Consider the following 12,918-nt stretch of genomic DNA (forward strand, 5'->3'; position numbering starts at 1 on the left):
GGAGTAGTACAAAGTATAAAGTATTAAGTAACATAAAATGGAAATACTCAAGTATGGGACAAGTACCTCAAAACTGTACTTGAGTATTGTACTTGAGTACAATCAAGTACTCCACTCTTGGAGTGGCCACAGAATTATCCTGCAAAGGCTGGGTGGTAAAATAACAAGTTCAATGGCAAACAAAGAGGGAGGCTGGCCTGCAGGCCTCAGGGTTACGGTGTAGACACGGAATTTAATTCTATGTTATAGTAACCTGGGCAGCTTTCGGTCACCGTTTTTGACGTAGCACACCGCTTTTACTTTGAAGGCGAATTTATCTTATCGTGGTCAACTTTGGGAGGTTTGACGGAGCTGCCTCACGGGGGGGAGGAGGGCTATCCTTGCTTTTATTTTTCTTTCCAGACGGCCACAGCAGAGCACAAAAAACAAACTTGAACCAGATGGACAGTGTGTCAACACTTGCGTCTATGTCCTCGTCTGAAGTGGAGGAACTGAAAACTTAAAACCGAAGCGAGTTTATCTTTTTTATTCTCCCATTGTTGAAAAAAAGGGAAGGGCTCTGCCAAGAAAAACAACAACAAAAAAAAATCGACCATTTGGAAATTAAGTTATGCGGCAGTGAGTGCGCACTTTACGCACAGGGCGCACCGTAAACTTTAAGATGTTGGATCACCTCGCCTTTGTGTTTCCTCTTGTGTCAGCTCGTATTTCCTTTGTTTGTGTCAGATCTTCAGAACTCACTGTAACCATGTGTCGTGGCTAAAAACTTTAAGGCGCACAGAAGAAAAACCTGAGGAGGGAAGCGTGAGACACTATGGGTGCCAAACAGAGCAGCCCAGTATTTGATGGCAGAACTCGGGCTTATTCCAGCTCGGATCTCCCATCTGGAAACTCCAGTGGAGGGGAAAGGATTGCGGGGTTTAGGTACACCAACGGACCAGATGGCCCCCGGATACGGTACACGGGTGGAGGGCCAACCAGCTCCGGGCTCAGTATACCGGCCGGCGGCAGGTCGGGGTCACACGCACTCAATCAGAGCCTCGATCTCACGGATGGTGACGACGAAGGCCAGCTGCCTCCTGATGGCCACAGGTTGCTTATTGGGTCTCTGCCGGCTCACCTGTCCCCTCACCTGCTGGGAGGTAAGATAAGGGTTACCTCCAGTTCATTAAAGTTCCAAACATCTGGAAAGAAGCCAGACACGTATGCCACTTATGACACATTTTTCTGCGTTACTCAGTAGTGAGTGCAGACATTGCGGTGCATTATGCTATTTTTTAATCATTCTGTAGAGGGTGTTCGTTGTTCTTAGTTGCCATTATCTTATCCAAGAGGCCATTTTATAATCTCATGTTATGACTAACATTTCTGCTCTTAATACTGTGTTTATTATAGCATGTTAGTTCATGTACAGTAGGATGCCATTTGCTTGTGATACTCCGACGCAAATAATAAGACATATACAGTGAAGATGCTGTCAAAGTTTCTTAGTATTTTTCCATTTGACATGTGATACCTGGCGCATGATAACAGCAGTGCGATGACTGAGCCCTTTGTTTAGCACTTCTGCTCTTTTATTGTAGCCACAGGTGGCTCTGCTGTACTGTACTGCCATCTGTCTGGTTTTGCCTCGCCTCTGTCTTGCAAAACTGGCTTGTTTTTCACTCCGGCTGAGAGAGAAGAGTGCATTAAGTAGGTCAGCAGATAAGAGCTCCCTGCTGGTTACACATTGCCTGACACACATGCACGCACACACATGCACACAAACTTCTTGAATCCGCAAAATCGAGCTGCTTTTCAACTGGTGGGTTGTCTTCAGACAGCAAAACAGGGCTAATATAACAGGAATGTCACGGTGTTTTAACTTCCATGTTACTGGAAAAGAAAAGCTGCTGAGCAAAAGATCTAACATTTTATAATGTCTCCTGATTTGTGATTGCTGTTGGAGTTCTTGTAAATGACACATGGCCCATTTTCGTCACCTTTCAGAACATGCGCACTAAAAATACAGCTGGATTTTGGTCTCACCTCCTTCTAATTACCAGCATAGGTAGCTTCCTTGTATTAATTAATACCCTCGCCAGTAACCTTTGCTCATCAGGTCCATGTGATGGTGACTCCGCAGGCCTGACATTGTCTCCACAGGCTTGTCCTATCTCCTTTAGAAACACATGACACAAACATGAGGTTCACACCAGACACAGAGATAATTACTGCCTGCATATGTCATGGATTTGCAGTCCTTTTCTTCCTTGTGGTGTTGTAATGTTAAACAGGAGGTTATCTTATCTAAGATCAAGCAGCACCTGGCCTATTTATCTTTGTGCAGCTGAGAAGATGCATGAGGTCAGGAGGCCACGTGCATGTGAGTCAAATGATGAATTAATGACATATTTAATTCATAAATGCAGTGCAATAAATATGAAGGCATATCAGTTTGTAGTTAGTTTGTAAAGAGCAATGACATCTGAACATTGCATGATTAGGTCAGCAGGTTGTAACAGATTGTTTACAGCAGACAGAGCTTTAGTGAGTGCATGCAGGTCTTGGGTCATTTGGGGCTGTTTAAGATCAAACTCATGCAAACTGTCCCAAGCCCTCTTCTGTGTACATATCAATAAAAGTTTATGAGAGAGGTGTTGGCACATCTGAGTGCTCATGTTCTTTGTGTTTGCCTCCCAGGTTTCCACTGTCCTGTTTGCTCCAAGTTCATGCCGTCGGATGAAATAGAGAAACACCTGCTCAAGTGTTTCAACAAAACACGCCTCACCTACAACAGTAAGATTTGGTTCATTTTTGTTTGAACATGCAAAAGAGCAGGTGAAACTGAACAACATCAGTTGTGGTGCTTCCGGCTGGTTGAAACCAGGTCTACAGATGTCCAGTATTCAGTTCCTTTTTGAAAATACAAGCTGCAGCACCACAGTGTGAAAATATTCAATTAGACTTACATCATTAAATATTACAGTGACTCCCACCGTTTCTGTCTTGTGACCTCTTAAATCAAGTCAATGTCTGCTTGTAACCCTCATCACAGGGTATGGCTTAGTGTGGACTTCAAATGTCCTGGGAGTCATGTTTCCTTCATATTTCATTTGAAAGATGTTCAGAGCCCCAACAAGGTAAAAGCATCCAGTATTTCACAGCAAGGTAGAAAAAAAATGTGAAAAATAGCAGAAACATGTAACAGATATTTGAGAAACAGAAATATGATTTTGTTTATATATTTATTTATTGTTTTAATCCATGTAAATATCATGTGGTCCCTCTTATCTTAGGACCCCTCGGTGGGTCCCGACCCCCATGTTAGGAACCACTGAAATATCTTACTATTATACTTGATTATGACCTCTAATGTATTATTTCAGTTACTTTTTAAGTCCTATTTTTAACTACTTCATTTACTGTAAGGTAATCAATTACAAATGCATAGGGTTTTCTTTATGTAAAATCTTATATAAAAGTTTTAAGTTTTAAGCATACAGTATCATAGAATGGAAGTAATCAAGTACAGGTATTTCAAAATGGTTGCTAAATGCAGTCCAAAATATACTTATTAACATTCCACAACTGCTTCTACTTTTACAACCTTTTGTTTCTGCTACTGGATCATGAGGATGATACTGAATTAATGCACAAAGTCTTGAATGCAAAAATTCTTCGACTAAGAACTCATTGTCACAGAGATGCACCTGGACTAGACGTCACACAGCGCAGCATGAAACGATCGAAGCACAGACAGCTATGTGATACAGCTGCACATTTGTAGTGAGTGCAGACTAACTGAGTGTGAGCACCTGTGTAGTTCACACCCACATACGCGCACACACAGGAAAGGCAAACGTATGCTTGCCTGTAGACATACAGTTGTTACTACACGTACTTCCTGCAAGTTGAGACATCGCAGGCTCTAAAGTGCCGCATGCATGCAAACAATAGTAGATTGCTCAATATCTTTAACAGTTGATGCATGTGCGGATACATGCTCATACACAGTTTTCACACCCACAGCAACACGCATACTATGGATAAATATACAGAACAAATGCAGCTCGTAGACTGCACAGTGCATCTTAGCTTATCATAGGCATGCAGATGTGTAAAACGTATACAATCTCTCTGTTTTTCATTGAACTCATGCAAATCATTTTAAGTGCATTTGAATGATTCTGTCTTACCTCTACTGTAAGATTCATTTAAATATGTGCACATGAGAGCTATAAACAGTCCTTCGCCTCAGGTATTGAAACTAGGGCCTGTCTTAGCTAAATATGCAAGTAAACATTTGACATAAGAGGAAACGTCATTGTTATCTGATCACAGGTTTGTATAATCAGACACTCGGTTTTCTCCGTTGTTAAAATAAATCATCAAACTGTTATACAAAGGACAGGATAATGAAAAGGGAAATTACACAAAACACAACATAATCCCACTGATGACTGCGTCTTTACCCACTTTGCACACTGTAGAGGATACCAGTTCTCAACTGGGCACAGATGACAACAGGTATTCAGGTATCAAAGGTTAAACAGATGGTTATGCAGAATTTAGTGACTGAACTGCACATTTTGATGCATGATTTGGTGTGCGAGGCAGCTCTTTTCTCACTTCGCCTCTGTCTGTATTGTCTTTCTTAGAGGACATCCTGTCCAGAGACTCTGGGGAATGTGCCATCTGTTTAGAAGAGCTGGAGCAGGGAGACACCATTGCCAGGCTGCCCTGCCTCTGTATCTACCATAAAGGGTAACTAACACACACACAAACAATCATAAATAAATCGGTTGTCATTGGAAAGAGTTTGACAAATGCATAAAATACACAAAGTCAAAATGGTGACGACTTCCAGAAGATTGATACCTCTTTTATGTTTATACAATAAATAGGAAACTACTGCCATCTGCCAGTTAGCTTAGCTTAGCACAAAGCCTGAAAACAGGGGAACTGCCAGTCTGTGCCCTTGAATGAGATACAACGTGTTAATTAGTGAGCTTTAGAGGAGCTGAAGGTGGGTTTTGTTAACCTTTGGACAGAGACAGGATAACAGTTTCCCCATTTCCAGTTTTCATGCTCAGGTAAGCTGACCTGCCACTCATGGCAGCCTTATATTTAACAGACTGATGCGAGAATGGTATCAATCTTCTCAACCAACTCTCAGCAAGACCTTCATCATATGTACACATAGATAGCTTCCAATCAGAGGAACATAATAATTAGACCACTTGGTGAATGAAACACCTTGATAAAACACACACATTGCTATCCTGGTAATTATGAATTAGATGCAGATTGTCATGTTTTTAAAAAGAGGCCACCTTTAGATAATTTAGTCAAAAATAATTAGATTAGTAGAGCAAAATGTAACTGAGCTCATTGTTTCAGGTGCATAGACGAGTGGTTTGAGGTGAATCGCTCGTGTCCAGAGCATCCTGCAGACTAGGAACTGCGAGAGTACAGTTTCAGGCTACTGTATCTGCACCTCATCCCAACACTGTATGTTCCAGCCGAGCATCAGCGCTGCTCAGGGATTGTAAGACATTACTGCGGACAGGATTTTTCATGTTGTCCCGTGGAATATCGATGGACTGTGGATATGTTTCTCGAGACGTCGTGGGATGTTCAAAGAACCACTGGTGGAGTTATTTTTTCTCCAGAAAAATATGTGAATGTTCCTTACACCACCTGCTGGCCTAAAGTGGGTTCATGCAACCTGGGCTCTGAACTGAACTGATTTGCTGAACAAGGTGTGATGTTATGGCAGGGGACTTGTATAATCATGGTGGGAGAGTGAGCCTCGAGTAGCCTCTTTTCAGCAGAGATTCAGGCTCAGAAAACTGAAGGCTGATGTTGTGCAATGTAAAAACAGCCATATAAAATTATATCAGCTTTAAGGGATGATTACAGTGTTAATGTTAGTTATAAAATAGATCTTAATTGTATTGCAAAATTGGCTATCATTGTTTCTTAAAATATGATGTGTCCTAGACCAAACAGTCTAACGTGAAATAGTGTGACTTTGTTAATCACCTGGCCATTCAGAACCACAGTAATGTGACTGTAGTTTAGTGCTGGAATAACAGATGGGCGAAAACATATCTAATGATGATTCATGCTCTCTCTAAGGAGTGCCATAATATGCTGCTATGTCATAGACTGGAAACATTTCTTATAACCTTTGAAACTTTGTTCAGTGTACTCTCTGTTTGTACTGTAATGAACTGCTCAACAATAAATGTTTTATCTTGTCTCTTTACTGTGTACATTGTATTTAATATTTGAATGTTTGTACATTATTCATATATGTATCTACTGGAAATTTCCCCCTCCCCAACATTTAAATTTCTGTGTGAGAGATGCTTTTTTTTTCTTTCTGGATGGCTGGATGATGAACAAGGGAAATGAGACGAGATGAATGTTTTAAATATATATGTTTTTTTTTAAAAGCATTTTTACCATGGATGCATTATCTGTCGCTGGTTTTCATACTATTACAACCCAAAAACAAGCATTTTGCACCATTCAAGTCTGTTGTATTGATTGTAGACATTTCTGAAACTTAACAAATGACTGTATACAAATCAAAAACAAAGAAGTCCATATATATATACCAATTTATCTAAAATAATATATTAAATCCAAGATTCTACTCAGTTCCTCAAAGAATGTATGATGAGGATTCAAAGCATCCAGACATTTTTTCCCAGTTCGTAATAAAACCCTAAATTCTTTGTATATTGTTGTAGTCACTCATTCCATCTTCTTCAAACTTGTCATTGATTTCGATGTTTCATTGTTTTTGTAATTTTGTATTTTCAGTTTTTTCAAATACGCACAACAAACATGACGTAATTTTGACGTGACCACATCGCGTCCATGCTGTCGCTGTTTTAATGACGTTTACGCACGGAAACGTAAAAGGTACACAGCAGCATCAGCCGCTGCTAACGTAGTTCAGTTTTATATTTGGGTAAAAACGCTACGTTTTTTTCTTCTTTTTTAATACACACGCTTCCCCTTGTATTTTAAGGTAAGTGTTTACGAAACAAATACTTGTTTTTCCTGTCTTATAAGGTTTCATTCTTTAGCCTCGCGGACTTTTCCTTGACTAAAGGCGCTCGGCTAACGCTAACTTAACGTTAGCTAACGTCAATCCGAACTAAACAAACTGCTCACTCCCACCCAGTCTATAAGCAAAAATCCTAATTTTGATGGATGTTAACTAAACGTTACTCTCACTGCCTCTCAAGTTTTGTGAATCTAAAGTGAAATGTGTTTATTTTCAGCTTGGGAATCAGCAGCTTACGGTCAAGATGTCGTACATGCTACCACATCTCCACAATGGCTGGCAGGTCGACCAAGCCATCCTGTCTGAGGAGGACCGAGTCCTAGTGATCCGCTTCGGACACGACTGGGACCCAACATGTATGAAAATGGACGAAGTTCTCTACAGCATCGCTGAAAAGGTTTGATTAGCGTAAGATCCAGTTGAAATGTGGGTTGTGGCATTAGCATTATCAGTTACCCTCTACTATCTAAACGTGCTCAAGAGCATCGCCTGCTGGTCTGCTGTGAGCAATGTACAATAACTTTCCATAGAGAAAACATTGTATTCATAAATATGAGACTGAAGTACACACTGCCAGCTTGTCTTTAGCAGGTAACATTAGTCGTACTAGAACAACGACAGAACCCAGTTTTCTTATTGATACTCAAACCTCATACAGCAGGAAAATGTGTTTTGTTGTTGAACACCACACAGGATTACTATTAGGTGATTCGTACAGACCTGAGACTAATACACTGTAATAAATAATATTGGGTGATCAAAGGCTGTGTAGTCATGCTGATGCACAGAACTTCTTAAAGATGTGCCATCACAACAGACAAACAACAAAATGCCATTCTTATCCTGCACCATCCATGACACAAGTGATGACTCCGGTCTCGTTTCGAGGGTGTTGTTTGCATTTCGTTTTGAAGATCGTGTGTCAAAAACTGGAGAGAACAGTAAGAACCTGATGCTCCAGAAACTGCATTTCCAATTGACGCGTCACTGCTAGTTGACTGTGTTGAGTCGCTGACCACAGAGCCAGCATAGTTACTGCCCTGCGTGGATACACCAGGCTTGACTGTGATGATGACATGACACAAACTTTTCCTAAATACTTGTGTTGTGCTTTGAAACAAAGTGTTAAATGCAGGGGAGGAGAACAGAAGACCTTATTGTCATTATGCAGATTACAACTAAATTAGAAGTGACACTCTTGATGAGTGCATTAAAACACAGGGAAGAGCAACAAAATACAACCTCAGCAGAACAAACACATTTTCTAAAATAATAAAGTAAACAAATGCCATTTTACACTGGAATATGTGTACTTATTGCACTAGTATGAATGTAATTATGCACTGGAATGTAAAACACATATGCATCTGATTTTTAGTACAACACAGTAAAAGAATGTCTTTTCCCTGCAGGACAGGAGAAGACACAAAATCAATGGTGTGTGCATGAATGGCCAGAATGTTTGTGGGTGCAGGAGGGAGTAAACACACTCATTACAGGAATGGCCCGCAATGGTCCAAAATCCAGTGGGAGTGGGTGGGAGCAGGATTAAGAAACAGTACAGTACAGTTTATGGCTTGACTTTTCCTCAGCTAAAAATCGTCTGATTTTGCATTTCACAAAAAAATCATGCAAGGGTCCTTTTCTGGTGTGCTGTAGATTGTTTTTGTCTTGCGGATCTATACTGTCTGCTCAAGAGATGCAAAGATTGATCTCTGTGTTCACTGCTTTTGGCAGTTTATTGCTGATTTAACACCGAAGATGCTCATGACAGTTTGTGATGTTTGGGTATCTTACTCTGTCAGCAATTTCTAGACCATTTTCACGACATGCTTCCTAAATCTGTTCAGGCTGTTAAAACCTGGGACACTGCAATAATTTCTTAAAGACCTAACCATCTTTTAGAGGCTTATTTAAGCATTAAGTATTACAGGCATGGGAGTGTTAACTGCAGAGCACACGCTCTGATTTGCAAGAAAAAAAAAAAGAAAGAATGCTTTGTTCTTGATATATAGTATGTCAATATGTAATGATACCACGGTGGTTAAAAATTCTATAATTATCTACCTACATACGTCCTGACAGGTAAAGAATTTTGCTGTCATTTACCTGGTGGACATCACCGAAGTGCCCGACTTCAACAAGATGTACGAGCTGTACGACCCCTGCACTGTCATGTTCTTCTTCAGGTAAGGCACTCTGCGTCTTCATTTCAAATATCAGTGTAAGTGACGACTGTTTCAGCGTGAATTAAATGAACGCGGTTGCTGTGTGAGGAGCGGCTTATATAAAGCTTTCCTATCGGTCGGTATTGAGGAACTGCAGTCCAATGTCAGATCTTCACCTTGTTATTTGTGTTTTTCAGGAACAAACACATCATGATTGATTTGGGCACCGGTAATAACAACAAGATCAATTGGACAATGGAGGACAAGCAGGAGATGATAGACATCGTTGAAACAGTGTACCGAGGAGCAAGGAAAGGAAGAGGTCTGGTGGTGTCTCCGAAGGATTATTCTACAAAATACAGATATTGATTTTTATTTTTATCCTCGAACACCTGTTTTTTTCCTTATACTTTGTGCCACAACACAGAGACTGCAAGTTACACAAATCAAGGAAGATCGTTGTTTTTTTTTTTTTTTTTTAAACATTTTTGTTTTTGTCAGTGAAACAGGACAAGATTCAGTTTTTTTTCCTCATTTGTGTTTTTTGTGTGTAGATAGAGATGTTGTTCAGTGTCTTCAACAATACGTTTCTTATGTGGAAACCGGTGCTTAAGAAAGCAAAAGAGCGAAAGTCATCGTATTTAAAGTTTTAATAAACATGGATGGATATTTACATATGAAAGTTTTCACAGTGTGTTTACTCATCATAGGAAAAGATGCTTTGGCATTAGAGACATCCAATTTGTTTTTTTTGTTTTTTTGAGGGGAAGTACTTGAGAGAGACTTTGTCCACAGTGGTTAGGTAATCTAACAACCACCTAAAAAAAACTGTGGCTCTGTAGTAAAAACACGTCGGATATGTAGATTCAACTTGATCATGTTGACGAGCTTTTGTGTTGTGCTGATACCCAGGGGCTGAAAAGGAACAGCTTCATAACCTTATACTGACTGAAATAACTGAGAAAAGTGGCATCACACATTTAGTATATTTAGTATATTAATTCCATGTATTTCTTTAAAAAATTATATTTCATATAAACAGATTGCCTTCAGTATCCATCTGGGAAAAAAATAAAGATTATGAAGTCTGTGGTCCATTCAGCCGTGGAAATGTAATCAACATTTGGTAGAATATCAAATTAAAACTGATGATGTCAGCGCCTGAAGCTAGAGAGTGCATTTCCCTAAAACCTCCATCAGGTGGAGCCAGAGATCTTTGGCAGGTTCGATAGTGTCAGGCTGCTGATTAAGTTGATGCATTACTAAAGATTCCTACTGCTCATTAACCACTGATTTCATTAGTTTAGCTTATTGAAGTTAGTTGTCAGGGACAAAAACAAGAACATTAAAAAAAAGACACATTCACATTCAGCCACTTGCTGATATCCACCTGCTGTCTGTGGGAAGATAGGAATACAATTGCTAATACAACTACTGCAATTAATACTAATTCAATAAATACTGAATGCAATCACACACCCTCCAATCATTCTACTCAACCATATAAATAAATACCCCCCCCCCAAGATTTGTGAGGCAAAACCCCTACAGAAGGATTTAAAACAGAAAAATGCACTGCATTTACAATGAATAAACACATTAAAAATAAAATAGTAAAAAAGCATCTAGTTAAAGTAATGGAAACAGACCATATATAGCTATAAGAATAGTAATTGCTGAGTGTTGTAGAGACACCGTGGGGGGACATTCACATAGCTGAGTTAGCTGTTTATGAGTGTGATCTCCTGTGGGAAGAAACAGTTCTTGTGTCTGTTTGCTTTGGCGCACAGTGGCCTGTAGCGCCTGCCAGAGGGGAGACATTCACATACGTTTTGGCCGAGGTGTGAAGTGTCTGTGATGAGCAGTGGACATCCACTAAGAGGGACTTTTCCTCACATAGGTGTCTGTGGATCTCACAGCAACATCATTTTTTTGGGGATACATGCTATATCTTCACTGTAGAGCAACTGGGTTCCAGTTCAAGATGATTTAACCTCTGTTATTGCCACGAATTCAAGACTTTGAGCTCCTGTGTTTTCCATAAGAAATGGTTCCAAGTCATGAGGTTTTCTCTATCCACAGTATTTACACACTCCAGAAAGTAAGAATCCCATGTGAGACAGCAGAGTAATTAATACAGGCCTCAATTCATCTTTTGGATGTAAGATTTGAAGAAGTTTTCGTCGTTACTCCAACCCTGACAGTAGTTATCCATCAGTGACGAGAAAATGATAGAAACACTGGAAGAAATGAACGCGGCAAAGAAAAGAGGAGCAAGAAAATAGGGGGTGAAGGATTTGGAGAGTGAGAGAAATATCAGTAGATGAGTCCCATTAATATCGATTAGCTGTCGGCTCCATCTCTTACAGCTCCTTATGGCCAGACACCACACACTGCATGGGAGACAGAGCCCAATTTGTTGAGTGATAGATGAGGTGACAGGGGACAAATTCTGTGTCTCTCTGTCTGTTTCTCTTTATGTGTGTGTGTGTGTGTGTGTGTGTGTGTGTGTGTGTGTGTGTGTGTGTGGAGCAAAGACAGCGAGGGATCCTCTCCAGAGTGAATAGTCTGACCTCTTCACCTCTCCTGAGTGAGACAAGTTGGGAGTCTCTTGGGGTAAGACCTCCAATCTCAGAGTGTGTGTTCTCTTGGTCTATTTAGATTCACGGTACTGCATATCTCTGGTGCTGAGTTGCCCCCAAATGCTCACCCCCTCCCTCCACCACCCAGCTCCCATCTGATCACCGTCTGGTTGTTCTAACTGCCCAGAGCTCTGGCAAGAGAAGGGGAATGGAGGGGAAGATGGTGATGGTTGAACAACAGCTGGCCATCGAAAGGAGGAGAGAGGAGGCGGGAGGAGGTGAGAGGCCTGAACTGCTGTGGTTGCTGCAAAAACAAAACACTCCGTCCACACTTGGCTTCTCTTGAGTAAAAACCACATAATCTCTAAAACATCAACTTTTCAGGAACCAGAAAATGCTGTGTTTTTAGGTGCTGCTCATTTTTCAAGCAGAACTATAAGAAAGCTGGAGCGACGGGGTGACCTCATAGTACTAATGTGTGTACACTGGCAGCATGACTATATTTAGTGTTCAAAAGAAAATAATTTCCTCATCTTTATGTGTGTGGACCATGTTGAGGTCCTATATATGCCAACCCCCACCCCACCCGGAGGCTTCCCATGTCCTTTCCACTTACATTAAGTTACAGTCTGGCATGCTTTTGTCTTTGTCTGGCCTGTCCCTGCAGGGCCCGTGTACACCATTACTGCACCATTGCCCTCATATGGAGCGCGGGGGCCAAAGGCCGCCTCCATTGGTCCATTATAATTCACATTATTATGCATTGTTGTTCCCTATTACCGTTGATCAGCTCAGCCTCAGGGGGGAAAGAGAGGTCTGGGCGACGAAGGGCTACAGGGAAACTTTCAGTCTAGACACATATGGAGACTCGGCGGGATGTACAATGCAGTGTGTGTCTGTGTGTGAAGAGAGTAAGAAAGAGTTGTTTTTCCACTGGACAATACAGGGAGTATGCACACCCCTAAAGCTGTAGTAATCCACGATCTGTTTTCAACTGATAGTGTTTAAATGGGTCTGCATGAAGAGGGTGGAGCAGGCAGGCCGTGAGGATCATCTGGGTGCCAAGGGGAAGACGTGCTGGCATCTCTCCATCTTCTCTCCC

General features: G+C 40.9%; 2 protein-coding genes across 2 annotated transcripts; both read left to right on the forward strand.

Annotated features, from left to right (window-relative positions):
* Positions 1-347: 347 nt before the first annotated feature.
* On the forward strand, positions 348-6,253 carry LOC143335040 (E3 ubiquitin-protein ligase ZNRF2-like). Its single transcript, XM_076754137.1, has 4 exons — positions 348-1,142; positions 2,683-2,778; positions 4,641-4,746; positions 5,383-6,253. The coding sequence occupies exons 1-4, from the start codon at positions 815-817 to the stop codon at positions 5,438-5,440; spliced, it is 588 nt and encodes a 195-aa protein (XP_076610252.1). The 5' UTR covers positions 348-814; the 3' UTR covers positions 5,441-6,253.
* A 636-nt stretch (positions 6,254-6,889) lies between these two features.
* On the forward strand, positions 6,890-10,334 carry txnl4a (thioredoxin-like 4A). Its single transcript, XM_076753721.1, has 4 exons — positions 6,890-7,027; positions 7,284-7,463; positions 9,152-9,255; positions 9,432-10,334. The coding sequence occupies exons 2-4, from the start codon at positions 7,311-7,313 to the stop codon at positions 9,601-9,603; spliced, it is 429 nt and encodes a 142-aa protein (XP_076609836.1). The 5' UTR covers positions 6,890-7,027; positions 7,284-7,310; the 3' UTR covers positions 9,604-10,334.
* Positions 10,335-12,918: the final 2,584 nt, after the last annotated feature.

The sequence above is a fragment of the Chaetodon auriga genome, chromosome 17, assembly GCF_051107435.1.
Source record: "Chaetodon auriga isolate fChaAug3 chromosome 17, fChaAug3.hap1, whole genome shotgun sequence".
Classification (NCBI taxonomy): Eukaryota; Metazoa; Chordata; class Actinopteri; order Chaetodontiformes; family Chaetodontidae; genus Chaetodon; species Chaetodon auriga.

Coding starts and splice junctions, on each gene's coding strand:
- LOC143335040 (XM_076754137.1), top strand. CDS start 815: ATGGGTGCCAAACAGAGCAGCCCAGTATTTGATGGCAGAACTCGGGCT. Junction 1,143..2,682: donor GTCCCCTCACCTGCTGGGAG/GTAAGATAAGGG, acceptor TTTGCCTCCCAG/GTTTCCACTGTCCTGTTTGC. Junction 4,747..5,382: donor CTCTGTATCTACCATAAAGG/GTAACTAACACA, acceptor TCATTGTTTCAG/GTGCATAGACGAGTGGTTTG.
- txnl4a (XM_076753721.1), top strand. CDS start 7,311: ATGTCGTACATGCTACCACATCTCCACAATGGCTGGCAGGTCGACCAA. Junction 7,464..9,151: donor TCTACAGCATCGCTGAAAAG/GTTTGATTAGCG, acceptor ACGTCCTGACAG/GTAAAGAATTTTGCTGTCAT. Junction 9,256..9,431: donor ACTGTCATGTTCTTCTTCAG/GTAAGGCACTCT, acceptor TGTGTTTTTCAG/GAACAAACACATCATGATTG.